This window comes from Macrobrachium nipponense, chromosome 8, assembly GCF_015104395.2.
Source record: "Macrobrachium nipponense isolate FS-2020 chromosome 8, ASM1510439v2, whole genome shotgun sequence".
NCBI lineage: Eukaryota > Metazoa > Arthropoda > Malacostraca > Decapoda > Palaemonidae > Macrobrachium > Macrobrachium nipponense.
Genome location: NC_087203.1, coordinates 4,233,822 through 4,259,156, shown reverse-complemented (window position 1 = coordinate 4,259,156; position 25,335 = coordinate 4,233,822). Strand labels below are relative to the sequence as shown.

The 25,335-nt window shown below is 36.1% G+C and overlaps 1 protein-coding gene across 7 annotated transcripts in view; it reads left to right on the top strand.

The window, feature by feature from the left end:
* Positions 1-12,623, top strand: part of LOC135222591 (beta-1,4-glucuronyltransferase 1-like) — a 122,080-nt gene extending 109,457 nt beyond the window's left edge. For all 7 annotated transcript variants that reach the window (XM_064260681.1, XM_064260674.1, XM_064260677.1 and 4 more), the window contains 6 exons: positions 3,610-4,232; positions 4,718-4,867; positions 5,021-5,225; positions 5,945-6,144; positions 6,301-6,462; positions 11,182-12,623. In XM_064260681.1, coding sequence (XP_064116751.1) covers positions 3,621-4,232; positions 4,718-4,867; positions 5,021-5,225; positions 5,945-6,144; positions 6,301-6,462; positions 11,182-11,379 — 1,527 coding nt within the window. In that variant the 5' untranslated portion in view covers positions 3,610-3,620 and the 3' untranslated portion in view covers positions 11,380-12,623. The remainder of the gene's footprint in view (positions 1-3,609; positions 4,233-4,717; positions 4,868-5,020; positions 5,226-5,944; positions 6,145-6,300; positions 6,463-11,181) is intronic.
* The last annotated feature ends 12,712 nt before the right edge of the window (positions 12,624-25,335 follow it).

Genomic DNA, 25,335 nt, shown 5'->3' with positions numbered 1-25,335 from the left:
AGCAAAAAGGAAAATAGTGCAACTAGACTTCATGCCATATCCTGTCACCATCACATACAGTACAGCGATTTTGAAATCCTCGGACAAACAAAAAACAGCCATTCACTTCCCTTTTTAGAGTCCCTCCATATTAAATAACAATCTCCAACACTCAGTAACCAAACCACCTCTGTTCCTTTGTTCATTGCATAATTTGCTTATTTGTTTTTTTTCTCCCTCCTTCTCTCTCTCTCTCTTTTACCCACACCACTTCTGCCCATTTCATTCACAGTTTTCTAACTCGCCCAGTTGTCATTTAATTACATGAATAGTAGGTTCTCCAATATTTTGTATTACAGTATCATTACTTTATTTTTTTACTCTGAATATTCATGTTTTCATTTTTCGCTCTCAGTAAATTTCTGCGTTTTACGTAATCTCTTTTAACTTGTCATTGCTCTTTTATGATTTGCAGTTAACTTAGTTTTTATGTTCCTTTTTTACTTTGTGTTGTGTATTTTATGTTCCTTTTTTTACTTTGTGTTATGTATTTTAATGTATTGTAATGTTTTTAGATATAGTCAATCAGTATAGTTCTTACTGTTTCTCTTTTTTGTATCATTTTATAGATAAGTGACCCTGATGATGGGAAAAGCAATGTATTCCCGAAAGCTCGGCTGTGCCCTTGTTTTTTTAAGGAAATATAATTTCGGAAATAATATATATATATATATATATATATATATATATATATATATATATATATATATATAGATATATATATATATATATATATATATTTCACTTCATGTTCGCATAACTCACTAATGATAATGATGCACACATCAAGGTCAACTTCATATTTGAATATTAATAGGAATTTGACCTTGAATACAACTTTTGAACAATGAACAGAGTGGCGCTAAGGTCAACTTAAAGCTCAAGGGTCACTTAGGTATTTAAACTTGACTATAACTTTTGAACTATATACGGTAAAGTATGGCATGATAATCCACTGTTCAAGGCAATGTGAAGTGAAGGTAATTTCAAGAGTGCAGAATTAGGCAGCAATAAATTATGGCTGGTTGAAATGACTTATCATTAGTTTTCTAAAACTCTTATTCTTGTTGGGACCAAAAAGGGGTATAATCTTCCCATTCATGGTGGTGTAGTATTGGAACTGGGAGCAAATGCTATTTTTTTTATTTACTTATATGGAATTTTATTTTGTGGTGTATTCTTTACCTCGTAATTTCTTTTCCATACTGGACTGCTCTTCAGCATGGATTGTAGCTTGGTATAATAATAATAATAATAATAATAATAATAATATAATAATAATAATAATAATAATAATAATAATAATAATAATAATAATAATAATAATATTGCTTAGTATTCCGTGGAAGGGAGATGGTAGTATTTTTGACTGAAAAAGTAAGAATGATAACCGAAGGTCTGGTAGGAGATGACCAATGTGGAAGAGGGCGTGTGTCCCGAGTTATTGTCAGCAAACTTTATGCGAGAAAGGGAAAAGTTTATGCATTGAGAATTTGTGATAATCTGCTAAGAGCAATTACAAGTTTTCATGCAGGAAGTAAAGTCTGCTGTAAAATAATTGTATACAGGAGAGTAATTGATTTGATGCAAGTGTTGATCTGAGACGAAGGTGTTTCATGTCTCAAAGAATCAGAGAAAGGACAGTAGGATGCAAGAGCAAAGTTGTGGGACAAGAAAATGAACAGTGAGTGCATTGAGGAATGATAGTGAAGAGGAACTGCAGAAACAACTAAAAGAGCTATAACATATTTGAAATAGGAAAGAATTGAGAGAGAATGATTACGGTAATGCTGGTTTTTATATAAATATTTGGGAAGTAGTATGGCATTTAGAGCATCGAATTCTAGAGTGATTCAGTTTGTCAAGCCAAGACATCAGAACTTTGAAGGTCTCCCGAAACCACATAAAGACTGTGCCGCTAAGACCAATGGAATATGTTGAAAACTTAGAGTAAAACCCATGTAAATGATTTTGATTTTCTGTAAAAGAAAACTACTGAGATGGCCGGCCTTGTCTCTGCTAAGATCTTAAACATTACTGAGGCTAGAGGGCTAAAAATTGGTGATTTGATCATCCACCCTCCAATCATTGCACAGGGCTCAATCTACATCACTGAGTTGATTTTTATAGTTGTTTTCTTGTTCGTGTATGTGAATGGCCCTTAGCAGGGGGAGAGACTTTAGTATGTCGATCAACCATCGTGAAGATTACTTTTTATGTCGCAATTTAGCACACGTGTCAAGAACACAGTAGCGATTACTTATTTTAAATTGCCATAATACAAGGGTACAGGTTTTGAAGTTACCAGTCCCCATATGTATTAATCCAACAACAATTTTTGTAGAATTTATCACCAATCTTTGCATAATTTATTCCAATATAAAATTAGAAGATCTAACTAACCAAATCACCTTGGATTCATTGACATTTACTCGCAATTTCTGAACCGACGTTTTCATGAAAGTGAGGGAGGGAGGGAAGGAGGGAGGAAGGGAGGGAGGAGGGAGGGAGGGAGGGCCCTTCCTTCCCTTGAAGTGGAGGTTGGGTTGTAAACCGGCTCCTTTATGGATCGGAAGTGTGCATGTTGGTTTGTGAATGAAAGAAAAAGATGGCCTAGGGAATACAATGGAAAGAAATATAGAATTTAGGCCAAAAGCCAATCGTTATGACCTATGAGGTCATTCAGCACTGAAAGTGAAATTGAGATGAGAAATGTTTAACGTAACAGGGGGGGAAAACCTCGCAGTTGCGCTAAGAAACAATTGTTAGGAGATGGTAGAAATTGCTATGGAAGAAAGATAATATGATAACTGGAAGTACAGTAAAATGAATGAAAGGGGTTGCAACTAGGAGCCGAAAGGACGCCACTCCATGAACATTAAGTAATACCTTCAGTGCACTGCGTGGGAGTTGCACTCATGGCACTACTTCCCTGCGGGAGAAAGGAAACGAAATGAGATGATGGAATGAACTGTTTCCATTGTGCATGTGTGGTGAGGGAGAACTGAAAAGGTAATATTTAACCAAGTTGAGAAAACAGTGGAAGATAGTCTTGTGAAAATGAGGGTATAATTGGGAAATATGGGAGAGGACGTCCTATAAAAGCGTAGAATAGATGCTGTGTGAGAAGTGTTCGAACGCAAGATCCTCAATATCCAGGAATAGGAGAGTGCATGCGGGGTACCTACTGGTGAAGGGCACATAGTGTTTAGATTTTCAGGTGAAACTGATGAACTCTTGGTGTAGACATATGAAGCAGCAGTGTTGTGGGCGTTTTCTATCCAAGGTTCAGCTGTGAAAGAATAAGCATGTCAGTCAGTCACTGCTGTCTCGTCTTTTCTGTGGAAACAACCTTCACTTGGAAGGGACTCACTGTGCACACACACACACACACACACACACACACACACCCCCACACACACATATATATATATATATATATATCTATATATATATATATATATATATATATATAGATAGATAGATAGATATAGATAAAATGATAGATATATAGATTATTAAGAGAAATAATGCATAGATAACGTAAATAACGATTTTGCTATTTTCCAGGGTGTCGCTTTATGATGGCTTCAGCTCGCATTTTACTGGTCCGAGGCTCGCTGGTTTTGAATGCCATCTTAGTACTGTACCTGTGCCTGAACTGGCTCTCCTACTCCCCAACTCACGAAGTCGTCCGCCATTCCCAGGCTCTTTCTGCTCAAGAAGTAAAGGGTATTCTATCGTCCAGCCAACCATCATTGCCAATGGAGATCCCATTGCCTCCTCTTCCTAAACCGTTAGGAGTTGATGCCAGTATAGGAAAGGACGTGTCTCTTGGGGGAAGACGGACGCTCGGGCAAATGAACGAGGAAGCGGCTGGGGCTGAACCAGATGAGCCTCCACGAGAAGTGCAAGAGAGCATTGGTGTCACAGAGCACTTGGTTGCCGAGCCCATAGCAACAGAGCCTCCTGATCCTCCTCTGGACTCGCAAGAACGGAAGATTTATCCAGACCTGCGAGACTGTACCACAAAGCCTCTCCGTCCTTTTTATCAACAACGTGGTGATTATTGGATACTGGAAAATTACATTCCTGCAGCTCTCTCCTTCCGTTGCGATGAATCCATCACATACACTACTCATGGAGATTATACATTTTTGGATAATCTAGAACTGTTAACTTCACGATGGCAAGTAAGTTGGACGCTACACAATAATGAAATTTTACATATTAAGTGCTTTCCTTATCGAACCACCCCTGCTTGAACAGTGATTTCAGGCAGCATACCAGGAGATAAATGCAGACAGAAAGGTTCATAGCAAACGGTATAGTATCATATTTGGAGAGATTCGTTACTGCGTCACTTATTATACTTGGATACCTGAGTTTCATACTCTTAAATTTCCAGAGTATAATTTGACAATTCTCTATAGTTTAACAGCTGAAAAACTTACACAACATGCTTTTCTTGATTTTATACCATTAAAGGTTTTCCAAGAGAATAAAAGTGGTTGGTTAAACTCAGGTTTTGTGGAGTTTATATTTGATTATCGTCTTAATTCTTGTAATGAATGTCGATTTTCTCGTTTCTCAAAAAGGAGGATCTTGAATGTACACTTAGGATACTGCTACTACATAGCATCATTGGGTACTTTTCATTCCTTGGTCTATTTTTCAGGGTCCAGTAAGTGTGGCAGTATATACCCCAGGATCTGACTTCAATGCTTCTGTACAGACTATTTTATATCTCCGCGACTGCTGGGCCGAAGGAGTAAAGAAATATGTTACTTTTCATCTTTTCTTTGATGTGTCACACACACCAAAAGTAGTAAGTTAAACAATAACTACTACCCAAGTACTTAGGATCCAATGCTAATTGATATGTGAGGAATAAAGTACTCAGTGACAAATGACAACTATATATAGCTATTTTTATATTATTCATTGTGTTGACTATTCATTAGTTTTCTCAAAATTTCAGATGCCAACTACTGAAGAAATTCTCAGGAAAAAGACAGATTGTGGACAAGAGCCCCCAAAGTGGACTAATGTTACAACATACAGACAAGAAAAGAAACTTTTATATCCTGTCAATGTTGCCAGAAATACAGCGCGTATGGCTGCCCAAACTTACTTTGTCTTCCCGTCAGATGTTGAATTGTATCCGTCCGCTAATTTTATTCCAGGTCAGACATGTTAAAGTTTCTTCTGGAAAACACACGATTTTTTTTAACGTTTTGTTTTGTCAGTAACAACGCAATTTACTTGACCGTCTTATTTTATTCTTTCATATTTTAAGATAGTTCAGTGACAAGTTCAGAAGTTCCAAATCCAAACAGATGAACTACTTATATATTGCTTGTATGTTTGGTCATCCCCCTGAGAAGTGTATTTCATGAATGTTGAAAAATATTCAATGATCCAGAGGTACTATCTCTTCCAAAGTGTAGGAAATTCATTATTCCTTATTTTGCCTCTTTGAAATTATAAACTGTAAGCAGTACTAAACTGTAACTAAAAACTGCATTTTAGGACTACTGAAAGAAGGCAAATGGTCATCTTTCCGTTTTGCAATTTAGTTTACAAAGTACTGATACTACTTTGTTTCATGAAATTTTGCAAAATTATTGTAATACAGGAATGAAAACCATAGAAGCAGCCTTTCTCTAGTTTAATGGAAAATATAATGCAACAACAATTTTAGATAACCAAAATTGCACAACTGTAACTGAAGATTTTACTTGATTAGTATATGTCGAGTAAATGTATATCTTGTCAGTGTATGTATTACATTTTACGCATTTGGAGATGAGAACATTTCAAGGTACTGTATTAACAAAGATTATTTTATGAGTGTCTCTGCTGACAGTTCTCTAACTTCTGTGTAAAATGAATTTATTCACAGAATTCTTCAAGATGCTGAAGCGTCCAGATGCCTCGAACACAACCAGTCCTCGTGTTTATGTTTTTTCAATTTTTGAAGTCAAGGAAAACATCTCGGCACCAGAGACAAAGACTGAATTGCAAAAAATGCTCAAGAAAGGAGATGCGATTCCTTTCCATAAAAACGTTTGCCCAAGGTGTCATAATATACCCATGTCCAAGGTAAGCTTTACCTTTTTATTACTGCTGTATGTTCTCCTTAACTGCACATTATAATTTGGAATAATTAATTTTGGCATGAAAAAAAGACAACCATACACTAGGTTAGTTCCAAGATGCAGCACAGTTATCAGAATCTATTATAATCACTATTTTCAGGACTGGATTACTGCTCCAGTAAAGCCTGGATTGTCAGTTTTTCACATAGGGAAAAGAAACCCTCCCTTCCATAGCTGGGAGCCGATTTATGTAGGAACGAATAAAGAGCCCTTATATGACGAACGCCTTTCTTGGGAAGGCAAGAGTGATAAAATGACCCAGGTAAGTTAATGCATTCGTTGTATATATCCACAGACTTGTATACTCAACTTCATCTTTTAAAATGTAAACCTTAAAAATGCAACTTAGATTTGTGGGTGTTCGTGTTACTAATAATTTGGGAATAAAACTGCTTTCAAATAGTAGCACTGAAATCTGACAGGTTAGATACCTGAAGGGCCAGAGCTGTTCACTGGAAGTGTTCACTCTAAGTAGCTGGCATGTCTGGGGAATTCTCATCCACCATCACTTATTAAGGTTGAATATAACTTAGAGCAGGGACCAACAAGTCAGGCAGACTGATTCCCTTATTCAGCCTGTGACTGAAGAAAAGGAGAAGAGGGAAGGAGGAGGTGGAGGAGGAAAAAGAATGTGACTCGACTTGGATGCAGCAGTAGACTCATCTTGAGGAAAACAATATTAGAATTGCCATAGAAAATGGAGTCAGGCAGAGAATTCCAAAGTTAGTTGGAGAGGAAAAGAATTAGTTACAGAACTATGCAGTACAAGAATACAAAATTTTCATAGAGTTCATGCAGGATAAGGTGGTTTGACTTGTATTTAGAGGCCACTTGATGGAATAAGAATTGCTTATAACAACTCAACGAAACGTATATTTTCAAACAGATTTAGAAATATGAAGTATGTGATCTGAGCACGTTTTTTAAATTGTGATGGCAACTTGTATTTTCACTGAAGAACAAAACGGAAAAAATAACACCAAGAACACCAAGAGACTATAAGATCCTCTCATTCACAAGATCAGCGGTGATACAGCCAGAATAATTTGAGGTAAAGAATGAACAGCTAAAAATTGAGGAAATTAGTAGAGTTGAGTTATCAGTAAAAAGCACAAAGAGTAAAATAGGTAGACCGAAGAAAGGATACAAATAGAGTAGGGTGGAAAAATTGGAAACCCTTCAGAGTCCCACTGAAAATGGAAAAAAGGGTATATATATATATATATATGTATATAATATATATATATATATATATATATATATATATATATATATATATCTATATCTATATATATATGTGTGTGTGTTTCAGGAGAGAAGATAATACATACTCATGGGAAGATGCAAGGTATAGTAAAAAAAGAAAAAGAAAAAGAAGAAGAAGAAACAGTATGCAGAATTAACAACAAAAATAGCAAATACCAGTGAAGCAAAAATATCTTAAGAACCGAACAGTTTCATGAAGGGCGTCTCGGAGTCTGTGAAAGGAACAATAGGAATGTTAGTATTATAGTAAATGAAAACAAAATGTTGTAATAATATAGACTTTAAAGTGTCAGGAGACATTTCATGGATAACTAGATTTCTTATTTAAGAAGCAGGTAAAAAAATAAATAGGTCACCCATTTAATAAAGGGTCATGGGTTGAATTGTTTTACTGCAGAGGCTTTTTCTCATCTGTATCTTATGCATATAATCATTAGGAAGGAATAAATTAGTAATATATATCTGTCTAGGCTTTAGGTCGCTTGTCTTTGAAATAAGTATAGTATAGATAAATTTCTTTAACACTTACAGGTGTATTAGTCTTTTTTATTGTGGGTCTCATTTTAAAGATTTTATTAACTGGTTAACTAATGACTGAATCTGAGTGACCAAAGGGGCTGCAACTGGTATTTCATTTGTTTTGATTGGATCATATTAGTCTCCATGATTTTGTATCTTTTGAATAGTATAAATCTTGATCTCTTCAGTTTATTTGACAAAAAGAACTCATTGTGTTTTCCATTCATGGTGAATATTTGCTGGTTTAGGATCTTATTACTCACACATTGTGTGATAACAGATATGTATGAAGATGAACTATAACTTTATTTGTTATATAGCAGTTTCAGCCCTCGGGTCTTTGAGAATCAAATACTCTAGAATCTACTTTATAGTTACATGTTATGTCAGTACTAGTCAGTTGGCATCACAGAGTAGAAAAGCTCTAATAACTAACGTCTATAACTAGGTCATAGAAAGTTTCATATAATTACTCGCAAACAATACTAGTCTCATAGTTACCAAATCAACAAAGAAACTGCTAACTGCTATATGAAGGCTACACTTATACGTACCTCTCATTCATCCTTTCATGCCAGTATTTTACAAGTTTTCTCATTAAAATATAGTCCTCCATTACCCAGCTTACTAGCATGGATTGTAAATACTATGGTTTACGCTGCAATGGCCTGGAAGTCTACCTTTATCCTCAGTCTCTTAAGATTCGCATCGAACAAAGTAGTGGCAGTTTAAGAACAATTTTAAGAAATCTTTAGCTTTGTGCAAGTTTTATGTGCCTCCCTCAATAAGCTATATATCACTGAATTCTTGACTTTTCATATTCATGAATAGAAGTTATCCAGTCAGCCCTCCAAGAGATAGGTATGTGTTTAAGTCTGCCAGATACATTTTTTAATCCTATAAGATCACTAACTTCATATTGAAAATTTTCACAACCAAGAAATCTTAAATGTTCTGCAATCAGTGGCTATATGACAAGTCTTTCCCAATGGCAAATTCATCCCATGAATTATACAGAGATGAGTCCTACTTATTTTTCAACACAAAATTGAAAACACTCTCAAGGTAGACCCTGCAAAACGGATATTACCAAGATTCTACTTAACTTCATGAGTCTTCTTACTGAGGCATTCAAGAATGAATCACTTTTGGAATTTGTCTGTTTGGACAAGTTTTACTTTAGGATTCATTCATATGTCGCAAAATTATCAGTGATGTTAAGGAATTATTGGTTACAGTAACTCAGACTGTCAACTGTCAGTCAGTCACTAGGTCTCTCACTTTCACCAGGTTTTGTCCCTGACCTAATTGGCAAGTACTTCACGAACTTGCCTTAGTCCGATAAGCATAATAACGATATTTTGCACTTACCAGAGAAATCTGGCAAGTACAATAGAGTGGTGAACTGAGGCTTTCCTGTTTGCGCCTGTGCGGGTAGATGGTGAACGAACATAGACACACACACGCACATGCGACCAGTGCTTTCCTCTTTGTGCATCACATTGGCAAACAATACGCACCAAGTGTGGGCGCAACCTTCTCTTTCTTTGATGTTATTTTTATTGACATTACATAAGGCAGTACAGTATACTGTAATGTATCAAATCCAATGTAGTGTTGCAGTTTATACATTTTTCAGTATTGTGCGTAAGGGTATATGTACATATATCCATCGTTTTAGTGTAAAATAAGCTCTCTCTCTCTCTCTCTGTTTTTAATGAAGAATTTGGGGTACTTAAGTTTAAAACGAATCAGTTTTCATGTTTTACTTTTATATTGTATGGGCTTTGTATGCAGCACTCTACACTTCTTGTAAGCCTAAGTAGGTACAAATTTGTACACATTTTTAGATGCAGTTAATTTTCCGATATATTTCTGAATTCGAATGACAAGTAAATCAGAAGATTTTACATGGAATTGCACTGTACTAAAAGTTATGAGAGTTAGCTGTCGGGTACCCACCTTAACGTGTAGGTTGCATGCCAGCCCTCATCACTAACGGATTTTGTTGCCTACCGGAAGAGGCAAATCCCCAAGCTGTCCGTAAATGAAGGTGGCATTGCATGAGCATTTCTGATAATCAGGGAAAAGAAATGCCCTTAAGCCTAGTTTTAAAATCATAGAGAAAGAAACTACATATCAAGAAAGACTATACTACTTATGTCTAATGGTGGAACCTCACCGTGCAATAACACTGAAATTAATGAGGTGCAAACTATAGTCACCTGACCCTTTCATTGCAAAACTTGCCTATTGACAGGTTATACATACGGCATGCAGAGGGCAGCGATTCATATTCTCGTATACTTCCGTAATGCTATTGACAGCAACATCCTCATCCATCGGGGCAGCCATTATGCTATTCAGTTCAAATAATTCTCTGATTTACTGTATCTTAATCATCTCCTCAGTCGTCAGAGACTGGGTAACATTGTAGTTTAGGACTTTATTGAGATTCCCTTGACCAAAGTAAGGCCAACAGCCTTACTGCTAATAGCTTCTCTGATTTCTTCTGGAGCAGACCAAATCAAAGTTAGTCTTGGTTAATTAAGTAGCCTTCCTTCCTAAGTGAGTGAAGCGAGATTTTCACTTCATATAAATTACTCAGATTAAAAAAATAATGATTAATTAAAAAAAGTGTCATGCTTGATCATCATCACTTTATCTTGAGGTCCTGCGTGCCTCACTCCAGTAGTTTAAGATGTTAAACTTCAGAATAATCTTTGAAGCTGAAGTAAAAAGGTAAGCAGTGAGGTCCCATCACATAAATAAATTTTAGCAGGTCTCTTTGTCAAAGTACATAAGACGTAGGTTCTAGTTTTGCTATCATTTTTGTATGTGGAATATGAACCTGGAAATGTTATTTTATTCTGCAGTGGTTTCACCCTCTGATTCCTTAAAACATTGCCTTTCACTACGCCAGCAAGTGAGTGAGGGACTTTCCCAGGGAAATGGCTCGCAGCCTTTGTTTGCAGTGTTAGTAGATAGCAATATCTTTGGACAGCCTCCCATTCAGATTTCAGTTTCATTCTTTTGACACCAGACTTATTCCCATTTAGTAACATCACATGTAAAACTAAGTTGATTATTCTGTGAAGAGGGAAATAATTTTGAACATATTCCTATGTGTATTTCGTAAGGAAAGTAGTTGCAAACAATTGTTCAATGACACTAAAACTGAATTCTTTCGTTCCAGATGTACATCCTGTGTGTTAGGGATTACGAATTTCACATTCTTGATAATGCCTTCCTTGTTCATCGGCCAGGTATAAAAAAGCTACGCAAAGATACAGAAAGGGATAAAATTGTTGGAAAACAAAGTTATACTATTAAAAAAAAAATTGTTCCTGAGTACAAAACTTTATTTGGTTCTCGTAAAAACTGCTTCCTGTGAGGGTTTGCATTTTGTAGTTAGAAATCTTATTTTATAACTGGAGAGAATGAGTGCCTTTTAATTAATCCAATTATCAATGGGACCAAAAGATTTTCGGACCCGAATTAGGATTAATTCTTTTATATCCAGATTAATTTTTTTATCTTTAGAATAGTGACAAAGCTTCAAGTTATTTATGAAGTGTTTACGTGAACTTAATATATTATATCCCAAATAAATGGTGAAGCTAGACTCAGTTTGATGATATTCTCTAAGACAACTTGTAATAGTATTTTCAGATAACTAGAGCATCAGATATTGTGATTTAGGATTATACTGTTGCTTGATGAATTGTGATAAATGAACTTTGTTTTTAGGGATAACATGTACTCTATTTTTAACTCGCCAACATTCCAAATTATGTATCTTTTGATGATATGCTAGGTATAAATAGTTACCAGTTATGTTGTAAGTGCAAAAACGAAGCCACATTCATCATTTGGCATTTTTAATGCTGTACAGTAGTATGTGATATAAAACTTTGTCGATTTCACAGATAATACTGAATGTTTGACTATTTATAATGAAGAATTTTTGAATGTGAAAGCATTTACGATTGTGTGTGTGTATATATATATATATATATATATATATATATATATATTATATATATTTATCTATCTATCTATCTATCTATATGTGTGCGTATATGCATGTATGTATATATAGGCTTACATTTCAGGCCTCGAATCCATATTGAAAAATGAAGATGCCTTTTCATTCTGGGGTGAGATTTTAACCCAATAACAGTAGTTAGAATCAGGGGCGTCATTTTATTTTTCCTTTTGGGGGCAAAGGTTTATTTGAAGCCCCCCTCCTGAAAGAGGGAAGGGGTGGTGAGCGAAGCGAGCCTAACCAGCTGGGGCGTCCGGGGAGCCGTTGTAAGGGTCCCCGAGGAAATTTTTAGAAATATCAACAAAATAGAAGCAATTTGAAGCCAGTTTTAATGGAAGTTTGAAGAATTTTTATACCTTAAAAATGCTGTACATCAAATTTTGAGGTAATAAATGAAGATGAAAAGGTAGTGGAAATTTCTAAACAAACCAAGTTATAAACTCTAGTATTGGTCCTAGAATGTCTGGAATCCTAGGAAGGAAAGAGAAGGCATCGTTTTCTATTTTACATCTGGTTTCAAGTTTTGTAGTGATAAAATTATCCAAAAATATCAGACATTTGAGAAGAGGTCATTGTGACTATATATATATATATATATATATATATATATATAATATATATATATATGTGTGTGTGTGTGTGTATTAATATATATATATATCATATATATATATATATATATATATATATATATATATATTCATCCATACATCCATGTATATTTATATATTTTATATATATATATATATATGTAAATATATAAAATATAGATAGATAGATAATTAGTATACAGTATATACGCATAGGTATTCTCCTCTTTTAGGGGTGACTTCAACATCACCCATCTCACACATCAACACAGAAGGCTAAGAACCAATCATCTTATCTCTTGCATACACATTTGCTACTTCATGTCATCTAACCAGTTCCCCCTAGTTGTTCTTCTCCTGTCTCCTCCCAATACTTCTAAATGTATAATCTTTTTCACTAACTTATCATCCTTAATTCTTTCCACGTGATCTAAATATCTTAAAATGCACCGGTTCTTCCATTTATCTATGCTAACCTTATTTCCACTTTTGCATACAGTCATGTTTCTCCCTCTTTCATATCTTCTTATGCTGTGTATCCTATACAAGCGTTTCATCTCCACAGCTTCCACGTATTTCTCATATTGACATTCAGCGCCATTGCTTTGCTCTCATAAAGGTGAGTTTGTTCAACAATCTCTTCATAAATTATACATTTCAACCTTGGTTTCCAGCAACACTCCATACTTCCTCCTATTCTTGTGTACACTGCAGAATCTATTCCGTGAGTCATCTCTTCTCTCGTCTTCCCCACATCTAGTATATTTACTTCCAAGTACAAAGATAAATCTATTGCCAAACATACCACCAGTTGAACCCCCATCTTCCTGGTTTCCATATGCCTCAGTAACCTTACTCTTTCTCACAAATTTCTGTTATTTAAAACATATTTTAACTCGCACTAGTTTTTGTAGCATGTCTCTTCATCATCCCCAAGGAACACTGTTGTCTGCAAACATCAGCCATTCTATATTCCATTTTCTTATGCCGCAGATTTGCATCGATATCCACTGCCCACCTTCAGTAGGTGCAATCAGCTAAGCAGGCTAAGTTGTGTAGTGCTAAGTCCACTTAATTTTAGATGGGAATATGGAGCCAGCAACCACATGCCCACAGAATTACAGGAGACAAGGAATTCACAAAACTCTGGTAATCCCTCCCAGGAAAAAAGTCAAATGCAACACTTTGCTTTTTCCCCTTTGAGGAAGGCAACTACAAGCTGTTAATATTCTAAATCGTCCACCTCCCCCTACCCCCGCCCCCACAAGCAATAACCTACTACAACTATCAGAGTTTAGGTCAACAAAATCACAACATATTCTTCAAAACATGATCCAATGTGATTTCAGTCTTTGTAGGGATTGATAAAGGGGCTTCATTGGTGGAATTTGTCTTGTAACCACCGAACCATGGAAACCATATGCTTATTAACCAAACTCTTAGCTGCTGAATTATGAATTAACCACATTCCAAAAAACCTCTGAAACATCATCTGCTACTTATAGGTACCATAGGTGATTCATCAAACACTGCACACAATCATGCTTCCAAGATATTCTGGCCTTACCTTTCCAACACCTCTAACAATTTCATCTCTCATTGGTTTTTCAGCCTCTCTATTCTCCTTCCTGAACTCTCTATTCTCCTTCCTGAATATTTGAACTTGCGATTTTCATCCACTTCGTCCTCCATTCACTCCACCTAACCAACCACCTTAAAACATGAATAATTTTCTCAACCTTCTTATTACACTGTTTTTAATGTACAGTATCTTATAGTTCTCATGATTTCGTTGTCATTTCAACAGCTTCCATCTTTTTCAGTGGCCTTTAACATCCATTTTTCACATTATGAAGCAGAGTTGGTCTTCCATTTCTTTTCCATAGAAAGGTTACAGAAAACTAGAGAAGTGATATCTTAAAACACATACATCCAACAAGTTGATTAACATCCAAGTGAAAATAAATATATATATGTCTACAGTATTTCACACCAGAAGTGCAAAAGTCCAGTTGTCTTGCTGGTCCAGTATTAAAATACTAAAATTGCCTTTGATAGCCTGAATTTAATGCTGCCAAGTGTTGTAATGTACTGTATTTCTATTTTGGTAATAAAATCAGTGTTAAGTTTTGAAAGTGTATTTTTTTTGCACTGATCTCACAATCAGAGTATGACAAAAAATTAGGTATGGTACTTTCGAAATGTATAAAGCAGCTCATTTACCTATCTTATTTGTAGCTTGGTCTATACTCTAAAATCTGTGAAACTTATAAAACACTCTGCGTTACTGAGTGTTAATAAATGTGCAACATTATTTTACTGTTTTTTTAGATAATCTAAAATTCTTTGAAAACTAGTAACCAAATGTAGACAGAAACATGGCCAATGTATACAGCATACAATGAAGTCCAAAATCTAAATTATTATTAGGAATTGAAATAGAAAATTATTAATGGTACAATAGATACTGTTGATGCCATTATATCTATATATATATATATATATATATATATATATATATATATATATATATATATAATGGTATCACAGTATCTATTGTACCATTAATAATTTTTCCAGTTTAATTCCTAATAATAATTCAGGTTTATATATATATATTATATATATATATTATATATATATATATATATATATATATATATTATATATATATATATATATATATATATATATATATATATACATACACATAATGGCATCACAGTATCTATTATACCATTATTAATTTCCAGTTTAATTCCTAATAATAATTCAGGTATATATATATATATATATATATATATATATATATATATATATACATATATATATATATATATATATATATAATAATATATATATCTGTGTGTGTGTGTTGAAAGTAATCATAAAAATTTTGCCAATTATATAACAAAATGGTGATTAAACTGTCTTTGTTCAGATTCATAGTGGATTGTTGTGTGGTTCCTTGTCAATCAATAAAAAAATTAATTAATTTTTTTTTTTTTAAACTAAAAGAATCCACCTGGATCTTTAATATCATAACTAACCCCGAATAATTTGTGAAGGTTAATCTGGAAATTTCTCTCAACCTTTCTTTTGAGAGGAACAGAACAATATGAGTAATTTTCTGGTACCTCGCAGAGGAAATTCTTTTCTTGGTCTTATTCATTCAGCCACTGTTAAGAGTCTTATAGCCATATAATTTCTTGATAACACTAGTAGCACTATTATGTCCCCAACAGTGGCAGTTTTCACTCAGGCCATATACAATGTTCCTTCAATTGGGAAGACGTTTGCTGTATTAGCTACCACCAGAAACCACCAAAACCACAGTTAACTTCGGAAGAAAATCATCACCCAAGATACACCTATGAAATTGGCAACTCTGCTGAAATGAGTGGTAAGGAGGTGTCACCAAATCTCTCCGAAACTTTATGCTACCCGAAGCAGATTCGCAACTGTTCCTATGTTTCTTTCTTTCTTTAAATCTTCAGATGAAAACTTTTCATGGATAGAATCAGCAGACTATAAATCTAAGAGGGCTCCAACAGGAAGTCTGCCTGCAGAGAGTTAAATTCAAGAGACTCCAACAAAATGGAATGAATGAATTTACTCCTTGTTTAATCATTTGGAAGTCAGAAGATCCCACAACTGTGCTGGAAAACTATTCAGAGTTTTAGTTGTAGCCAAAATAAAATTCCTAGGAAACAGTAGTTTTAAACCTAATATTAGGAAATGGCACACTGTTAGGGGGAGTAGTACAGAGATCATTCTTGTTCATTTTAGGCAACAAACATAATGAACTCACTTAAAATGCATATTTCACAGGTCAACATTAAGAGTTCAGTTGCGAAAACACCACAATAAAGCACAGTATTCCCAACAGGGAAGAAGAAAAAGAAGTAAAACACTTAGATATGATAGCTTCATCACTGAAACATTCAAGATACCAACTTTTTGAGAAACATAGGAAACAATGTTATGTATAAGTTCTCGAAAGTCAGGTTCTTATCAAAAGTCACACTTATCACATACCATTTAAATAATTATCATACTTTGAGTTTTGGAAAGTTGAGCTTCATGCTTCAGAGCCTATTCCACTTATGAATACATGCCAGATTCAAGGTTTCTGCAATCACAGACCTAAGGGGTAGAGTAGGAATAACAGGAACACCTGAAATGACATTGCTACTACTACTACTACTGTACTGGCCATCAGCATAGACCCTTTGGGTTCAGCTTATTAAAAATTAATTGAAAATATTACGAAAAGATCAACCAATACCCAGTAATCTTAGTTTGTAGATAAGTAATTAGTGAATCACAAGGTCAAGGCTGCAGTAAAATGTAGACTGACTATGCATGCCTCTGCACCCTCGTCAAGAGCACTCTGCAAGACTGTGCATACCGACAAGAGTGCACCAAAAGTACTAAGGCCTTTACAAAAACCAAACGGGTAGTAGGTTAATTTCTTAAACAAACCTAGAAAGAAGCTTAGAAAGCAGCCTCTCAAAAATCTTAAGTAGAACGGGTAGTTGAAACTGGGCTGTATTTTGAGAGGCCTTGGCCCCTTAGTTAAATACGATAAATTGCTCCTCCTTCACACAGATGTAAAACTTGCTAGTCCAACTAAACTTCTTAAAATAGTAGTAATCTTAGGAGCAATGAAATTAGCACTTTATAAAAAAGACTGTTAAGATACCACTAGGATCTATGCTGCCATAACTGTCAAGCCCCAGAAGCAAAGTTGTGAATTGTCCAGATCTAAAGGCCACTGAACACAACTAGCCTCTGGGATTACCACATTGTTAGCTGACAAAGATTTAAGCCAAATGTTTTGCTTTCTATTATGACAATAAACAGCAGTTCTGTCAGCTCTTACAGAGGAATGCACGTTAGACTCAATTCAGAAGAGTTTTGACTTAAGGGTAGACCACCAATTATGGTCATCACCACTGAAGAAAAAGATCTCCTTCACACACCCACATTATAAGCTCTCTCAGCTCTTTCATGGACTACCTGAGCTGGATTTCTAAGCTCAATTAATTTACACCACAAAACATCTAATCACTTGTAACTCGATAATTGATAAGCTTCTTGCTTTTCATTACAGGCAAACTTACATGCTGCAATATACCATGACTTACCTTTATGACGAAACTTGAGGATTTGAGAAGGAATTCTCCTCTAATAAAATAATACTAAGAAGATCATTCAAAGAATACTGGGACGTCTATAAATACTGCTCCAGCTGAGCTAAATAAGGTCATTATTATTATAATTGTTTTTATCTCAGTCATCCTATTCGATTGGGTGGTATTTATAGTGTGGGGTTCAGTGTTGCATCCTTCCTCCTTAGTCTGTCACTTTTCTTGCCATGTGTGCTATTTCTAATAGCACACTCTTCTGCATGAGTTCTGGAGCTACTTCAGCCTCTAGCTTTTCCAGATTCCTTTTTAGGGATCTTGGGATTGTGCCTAGTGTTCCTGGGATTATGGGTACAATTTCCACTGGCATATCCCATATCCTTCTTATTGTTTATTATTATTATTATTATTATTATTATTATTATTATTATTATTATGATTATTCTTATTATTATTATTATTATTATTATTATTATTGAAAAAGAAAACCACAAAATCACTGTGTAACTTGTTTACTTCTAAGTATTTACATTTAATTTTACTCAACACTCAAGTACTTTCAGGCCCTATCTGTGGCCTATTTTCAAGAGATGTTTGGGTTCAGCCTGGTCAAGCCCAGCAGTCTTCTGGAACTTCTTCTCGTTGAGCTGTCATTTATGTGATGGCTGTTCTGGTTTCCTTGAGAGTTGCTAATCTTCTCTTGTCGCTCTGATATCCTGAGCTGATAGTCAATGGGATTAACCCTTGTGGTAATGGAGTGGTCCCCAAACGTCTGTTGGGAAGAAAACCAAATCTCCAGGTCAGCAGGGTCAATCTTGGCTTCTTTAATATCAAAGCTTGGCTTATGGGATCTTCTGAGGTAAAACCTTTGTTTCCTTCTATTACTTTAATCTCTCTGATGAGTGCTCCTTCTACTACCCTCCTGTGGGACTAATTTTATTGTCTTTTGTATATAAGCCTACTGTTTTTGAAATCCATCCTATGGTCATTTTCCCAACAATGCCTAGCTATAGCACTCCCCTGAGAGTTAAGCTGTACTGCCCTTCTATGTTCTTGGATTCTAGTCCTTATTCCCCTACATGATTCTCCCACATATTTTTCTCCACAATTGTTGCAATTTATTATGTATACCCCCGCTACATCATCTGTATTACTGTCTTCTCCTCTCCTTCCAATTTATTTTTACATACTTTGTTTTTTACGGTATTATCAAAGGTATATACAAATTCATATTAACTTTCTTTCATTTTTGAAGTGATTTGTTTCATTTTAGGCATAAAAGGGAGGGCAACAATTTTCTTGTTTTCTCTATTTCATGTACTCTTCTACATTTGCTCTGTAAAAAATCTTCCTAGCTTTGTTGAGTGCCCTTTTTCTGAACCATTCCGGGTATGCTAATGCATCGAAGCTTTTATCGATGTAATTTATTTCTTGCTCTATCTTGCAAGGGTCACACGTTCTTATTGCCCTAAGAAATAAACCTGTTAGAACACCTATTTCTATATCATGACTGAAAAGAGAAGAAATGAATATATGAGTTTGTATGTTTGGGTGGCTTTCTCCCCTATGTGCTAAATTCATATCCTGTTTCTTTTCTTTCTATGATTATGTCTAAAAAGGGCAGTTTGTTTATTATTGTTACTTGTTTCTAAAGTGAACTGGATGTTGTTATCAAAATTTTTGAGTTCGTCTAGAAAAGTTTCTATTTCATTTTCATCACCTTGCAGAATAGCAAAAATATCATCCACATATCTCCACCATCCTTGCAGTTTTAAGTTAGGGACATTAACATTAGGAACTAGATTAGTTTCGAAATATTCCATATAGATGTTAGCGAGTATAGGTGATAATGAGGACCCCATAGCTACTCCATATTTCTGTTTGTAAACTTGTCCCTCAAACGTGAAATAAGTATCACTGACAAACAATTTAATCAACTCAAGGAAGACGCCTATTTCGATGTTGGATTGAAAATACCCTCATTAAGTTTAGTCTGAAGGAATTCTAATACTTTATCTAAGGGGACATTGGTGAATAATGCTACTACATCAAAACTAACCATGTGTCCCTTTATATTCTTTTTCTTAACTTTGTCTATGAAATCTACTGAATGTTTAATATGTGATTCTGGAAATATGCCCAAGTATATTCCTAGTTCTCCAGCTAACCACACAGTTAAGTTTTTGTTAGGAGATTTCCTACTAGAAACAATAGGGCGTAGTGTGGTATTTTGGGCTGCCATATATCATATATATATATTATATATATATATATATATATATATATATATGTGTATATATATATATATATATATATATATATATATATATATATATATATATATATATATATGCAAGTTCAGGTAATTTACTTGAGAATAATTTATTGCATAGCATGTCCTTCCCATTACCTAGTCTACTGATTATTTTCTTCACATTCTGATTAAAGGTATTCTGAAGCTTTTGGATTGTTGGAGGATTCTCTATTTTAGCATTAGTGTCATCAGAGAGATTAAAGTAATAGAAGGAAAAAAAAGGTTTTACCTCAGAAGATCCCATAAACCGAGCTTTGATATTAAAAGAAGCTAAGATTGACCCTGCTGACCTGGAGATTAGGTTTTCTGCCCAACAGACTTTTGGGGACCACTCCCTTACCACAAGGGTTAATCCCATTGACCATCAGCTCAGGATATCAGAGCGACAAGAGAGGATTAACAACTCTCAAGGAAACCAGAACAGCCATCACATAAATGACAGCTCAACGAGAAGAGTTCCAGAAGACTGCTGGGCCTTGACCCAGGCTGACAACCCAAACATCTCTTGAAAATAGGCCACAGAATAGGGCCTGAAAGTTCTCGAGTGTGGAGTAAAATTAAATGTAAATACTTAGAAGTAACCAAGTTACACAGGGATTTTGTGGGTTTCTTTTTTCAATTCAATTCTTCAGAAGAAAACTGAAAGAAGTTTTTGTTGGTTGATTATTATTATTATTATTATTATTATTATTTCGTTGAAATATAATTTACCTGCAGAAACGAAGAAACTTATATGCCAAGTTGAGAAGGCAAAATATAAGCTCAACGGCATACAGAATGCCTTTCTTTTCAAGGAAGTTAACCTCAAAGAGGGTCTCCTTCCAGGATATTATTATTATTATTATTATTATTATTATTATTATTATTATTCAGAAGATAAATTCCTATTCATACAGAACAAGCCTACAGGAGCCGTTGACTCAAATTTCAGGCTTCCAAAGAATATAGTGTTCAATTGAAATAAGATACAGAAGGTAATAGGAAATTCAAAAGGAAGAGGTCATTTATTAAAAAAAAGAAATTGATAAACTGATAAATAAATGAATAAAAATTTAAATGAATTATTAAAATAAAAGCCGAATTGTCTCACGGTGATAATGCATTGCATCTTCACTTGAAGTTTCAAGGTTTTAATTAAACATCCTCCGGGAGACCGTTCCAGTTCAACATTGTGGCGAATCAACGACTTTTGAGAAGGGGGAAGGACGAGTGTGGCACATTTACTGCATAATGGCGCTGCTGTTTAACAAATCTGGTCGGTCTCAGCAGGAGGAGAAGACCAGGGATCAACTGTCATAGCAAAATACAACTTATGAAAAAAAATTGACAACAAGAGATTTATCCATCTAATTCATAACTGCTTGCGTTAGGAAACAGAAACCTACCACCACGAACAACCCTATCTAAAGAGAGATAAATCTGTGGCAGAAGCAGACCTCTTCACCGGGGAACAGTATTCTAGTAAAGGAAGGCCAAATGACATAAAAGGGATTTTGACGTAAGGAAAAATCTATTTCTGGGCGATTGGTTCGTGTCGCCAGCGAAATATCCTTTAATCCATTATTTCTAAGGTAAATGTACTACACATAACCAGAGAATAAATAAAATAAAGAAAAGGTCAGTACTACTGACTTGCTCACCCTCCAAGCAGGGTGTCGGTATGAACACTATGGCGAGTGAGACCACTACCACGAACCACTTGCCAATAGAAATCTCCTACTACAAAATCCCCACTAGAGGGGAGCCGACCCACAGAGTGGGCAGCAACTACTACTACTCCATCCCATGCTGCCGACTGCTGCGCCTCTGTGGCCATCCTGAAGTTAGCAGACAATCTTGAGCGCTGGGATGGGTAGGGTGGGATTTCGCTGGCGACACACGAACCAATCGCCCAGAAATAGATTTTTCCTTACGTCAAAATCCTTTTCTGGGCTCAGTTCGTGTCGCTGCGCGAAATCGTACCAGAGAAATAGCACAAGATTGTAAAGAAACTAATAAAATAGATAAATAAAGGTCTCAATAAAAACATAAAATAAAATAAAGAATATAATTGCTAAGAAATATACATATACACAATGATACAGAATAGAAATATTCCTTAAAATTAACTAAAGTTTAACATATATGTACAGGGCTTACATGGAATATATGTTGAGCTTAACATCTGTGTATAGTTAATATGTACAAAGTAATTAAAGCAATTATAATAATAAATTGAATTAGACAAACTTCGATAATAATATAATAAACCAAATGTATATGACTTAGTATACAAAACCCGTAACATTGTAATAAGATGTGTCACCCTAGCATAAAAATAAGGGGACCACATTATAGAAATCATTATATACAATCAATTGTGAGTGACCCTAGCAAAAAAATAAGGGGCACCCACTGTACCATCATAAGAGCAGCTAAGACTCAAGGTAAACGTAGATGAACATGGTAGGTATAGACAAACTGTTGGGTGAGATAGGTAGAAAGGAGAACTGGATCTTCTACTAAAGATTAAGCAGAGTCGGGGGAAACTATGTTTACCCGCCGCAACTGCTGAAAATTTCAGAGCTTCCAAGGACTTTAAGTAATGACGCTTAAATACTGTCGGCGATTTCCATCCAGTATACTTCTTTAAATCATCGAAATTCATGTGTTGGAAATAGTTAATTGAGGTGGCAACTGCCCTGACATCATGTGCTTTAGGGAAGGAATCAGGGTTGGCTTGCTTAATAAAGTACAGGATCTGTTGCCTGATACCTTTAATAGATAAAGTACCACCATTTTCTCTCTTAAAAGAGAGGACCCGACGAGGATGAGGATGTCCTGGACAGAAAGGCTCATAAGGTCGATACTGGACAAAGAGAAACATCTTGTGGAAGGGGTACAACCTTCCACGATTCCCACCTCATCAAAGGATCCTCATTCTTTGCTATAAAACTACGTTCCGGAGAAAGTAGAACTTCCCCTGTGGGAAGAAATTCTATATGATTCGGATCTCTGGATAACGCCGACAGTTCTGAAATTCTAGCTCCTGAAGCCAAGCTTAATAAAAATAGAGTTTTTCTAAGAGCATTATAAATGAACATGTCGTATTATCTGTTTCTGAAGCCAGCTTTAGAACATCATTTAAGAACCACGATACTGACGTAGGCCTCACTGAAGGTCTAAGTCTAGCACAAGCCTTGGGAATAGACGAGAAGTAAGAGTCTGTCAAGTCTATGCTGAACCCGAGTTGAAAAATCTTTTTCAAGGCCGACTTGTTTGTCGTAATAGTGCTAGCTGCTAAGCCTTTTTCAAATAAAGATCTGAAAAAGGATATAGCTGAATTGATTGTCATGATTCTAATATCTGATTCTCTCAGGAAGGTTGCCAACTTTTTGACTGCAGCATCATACTGTCTCAAAGTTGAATCTCTCTTATCAGATTCCAAGAAAAGAATATTTCGAGGATCAATATTCGCATCTCTTTTAGCCGCAAACTTCATGAAGTCCATAAAGTTAGGGTTTTGAGAATTCCTGAGGAAGCGAACACAGTCTTCGTTTGTACTGACTGGGAGAGCCTGGGATTGGGAATTCAAAGAGGACGAAGACCCAGTTCCAGAATCAGAGGGTACAATTGCTCTTCGGCCAGTCTGGGGCTACTAGAGCTACTTGACCCTTGAACGTCCTGAGTTTGTTCAGTACCTTCAGGAGAAGATTCACTGGAGGAAAGACATAAATCTTCTCCCATTTGTTTCCAGTCTATGGACAGGGCAGTCCGTGGCATAGGCCAGAGGGTCCAGGTTGGGGGCCACATAACATGGGAGTTTGTGGTTCGCTTGGGATGCGAATAGATCCACTTGTAGACCTGGAACCCTCCGGAGAATCCATTGGAACGAACTGTTGTCCAGTGACCATTCCGACTCCAGAGGAACTGATCGGGATAGAGCATCTGCTATGACGTTTCCCACTCCAGCTATATGGGTGGAGGAGAGGTGCCAACTGAACTTGTCCGCCAGGGAGAAGATGGCTACCATGGACATGATTTAGTATGTCGTGACTTGGAGCCTCCCCTGTTTACACAATGGACTACCACTGCGCTGTCTAAAACTAGCTTTATGTGGGAGTTCTTTGGCGGACGTAACCTTTTTAGAGTCAAGAACACTGCCATTGCTTCTAGTACATTTATGTGAAGCTGGCGGAACTGGGGTGACCAGGTTCCTTGAACCTTCTTGAACTGAGAATATCCTCCCCAGCCGCTTAATGAAGCGTCCGTGTGGATGGTAATCCCCGGAGGAGGAAACTGAAGGGGTACTGATATTGACAGGTTCTTGACTTTTTGCCCAAGGGCGTAGACGATTCCGCAGAATCTGTGGGACTGATGATAACTTGTCCCTGGACCTGACATTTGCTCGTGAGCGCCAGATTCTGGTTAGGTCTTTCAGTTTGGCTTTCATCAAAGATGTTTGTCACTGATGCAAAATTGGAGTGAACCCAGGATTCTTTCCTGGCTTCTCCTTGAAGCAAGTTTGTGTCCTAGAAATTGCTTTACTGACTTCGCTATTTCTTTTCTCTTGGCTGATGGAATCGACAGAGTATGGAGGATAGATTCCATTGAATGCCCAGCCAACTGAAAGTTTGACTCCGGAGTGAGTCTTGATTTTGTCCTGTTTATCTTGAACCCTAGATAATTCCAGGAACTGGATTACTTTCAGTGTGGCTTTGCGACATTCCTCGACTGTTGAGCCAAATGCAACCAATCGTCGAGATACGCTACTACCATGATCCCCTGCGACCTCAGTTGTTGGACGACCACTTCCGCCAACTTCGTGAACACCCTGGGTGCCACGTTCAGACCGAAGGGAACTACCTTGAAGGAGAATGCTTGATCTCCTATCTTGAAGCCCAGATAAGGGCGAAAGTGTCTTGCAATAGGGATATGATAGTATGCGTCTGTAAGATCGATAGAGGTGGTGACGGCCCCACGGGGAAGTAAGGTCCGCACCTGCGAGATGGTGAGCATTTTGAACTTGTCGCAGCGAATGGCCAAGTTTAAATGGGATAAGTCTAAGATTACCCTTCTTTTTTGTGAGCCTTTCTTTGAACGCTGAATAAGCGCCCTTGAAATTTTAATCTGTTGAACTCTCGCTATTGCCCTTTCCTTTCTGAAGGAGGTCCTCCGCATACTCCGTCAATTCTTTTGATGGAAGTTGAAGGAAAGGTCTGGGTGGGGACGGATTCGCAACCCAACTCCAACCCAGGCCTTTCGACAC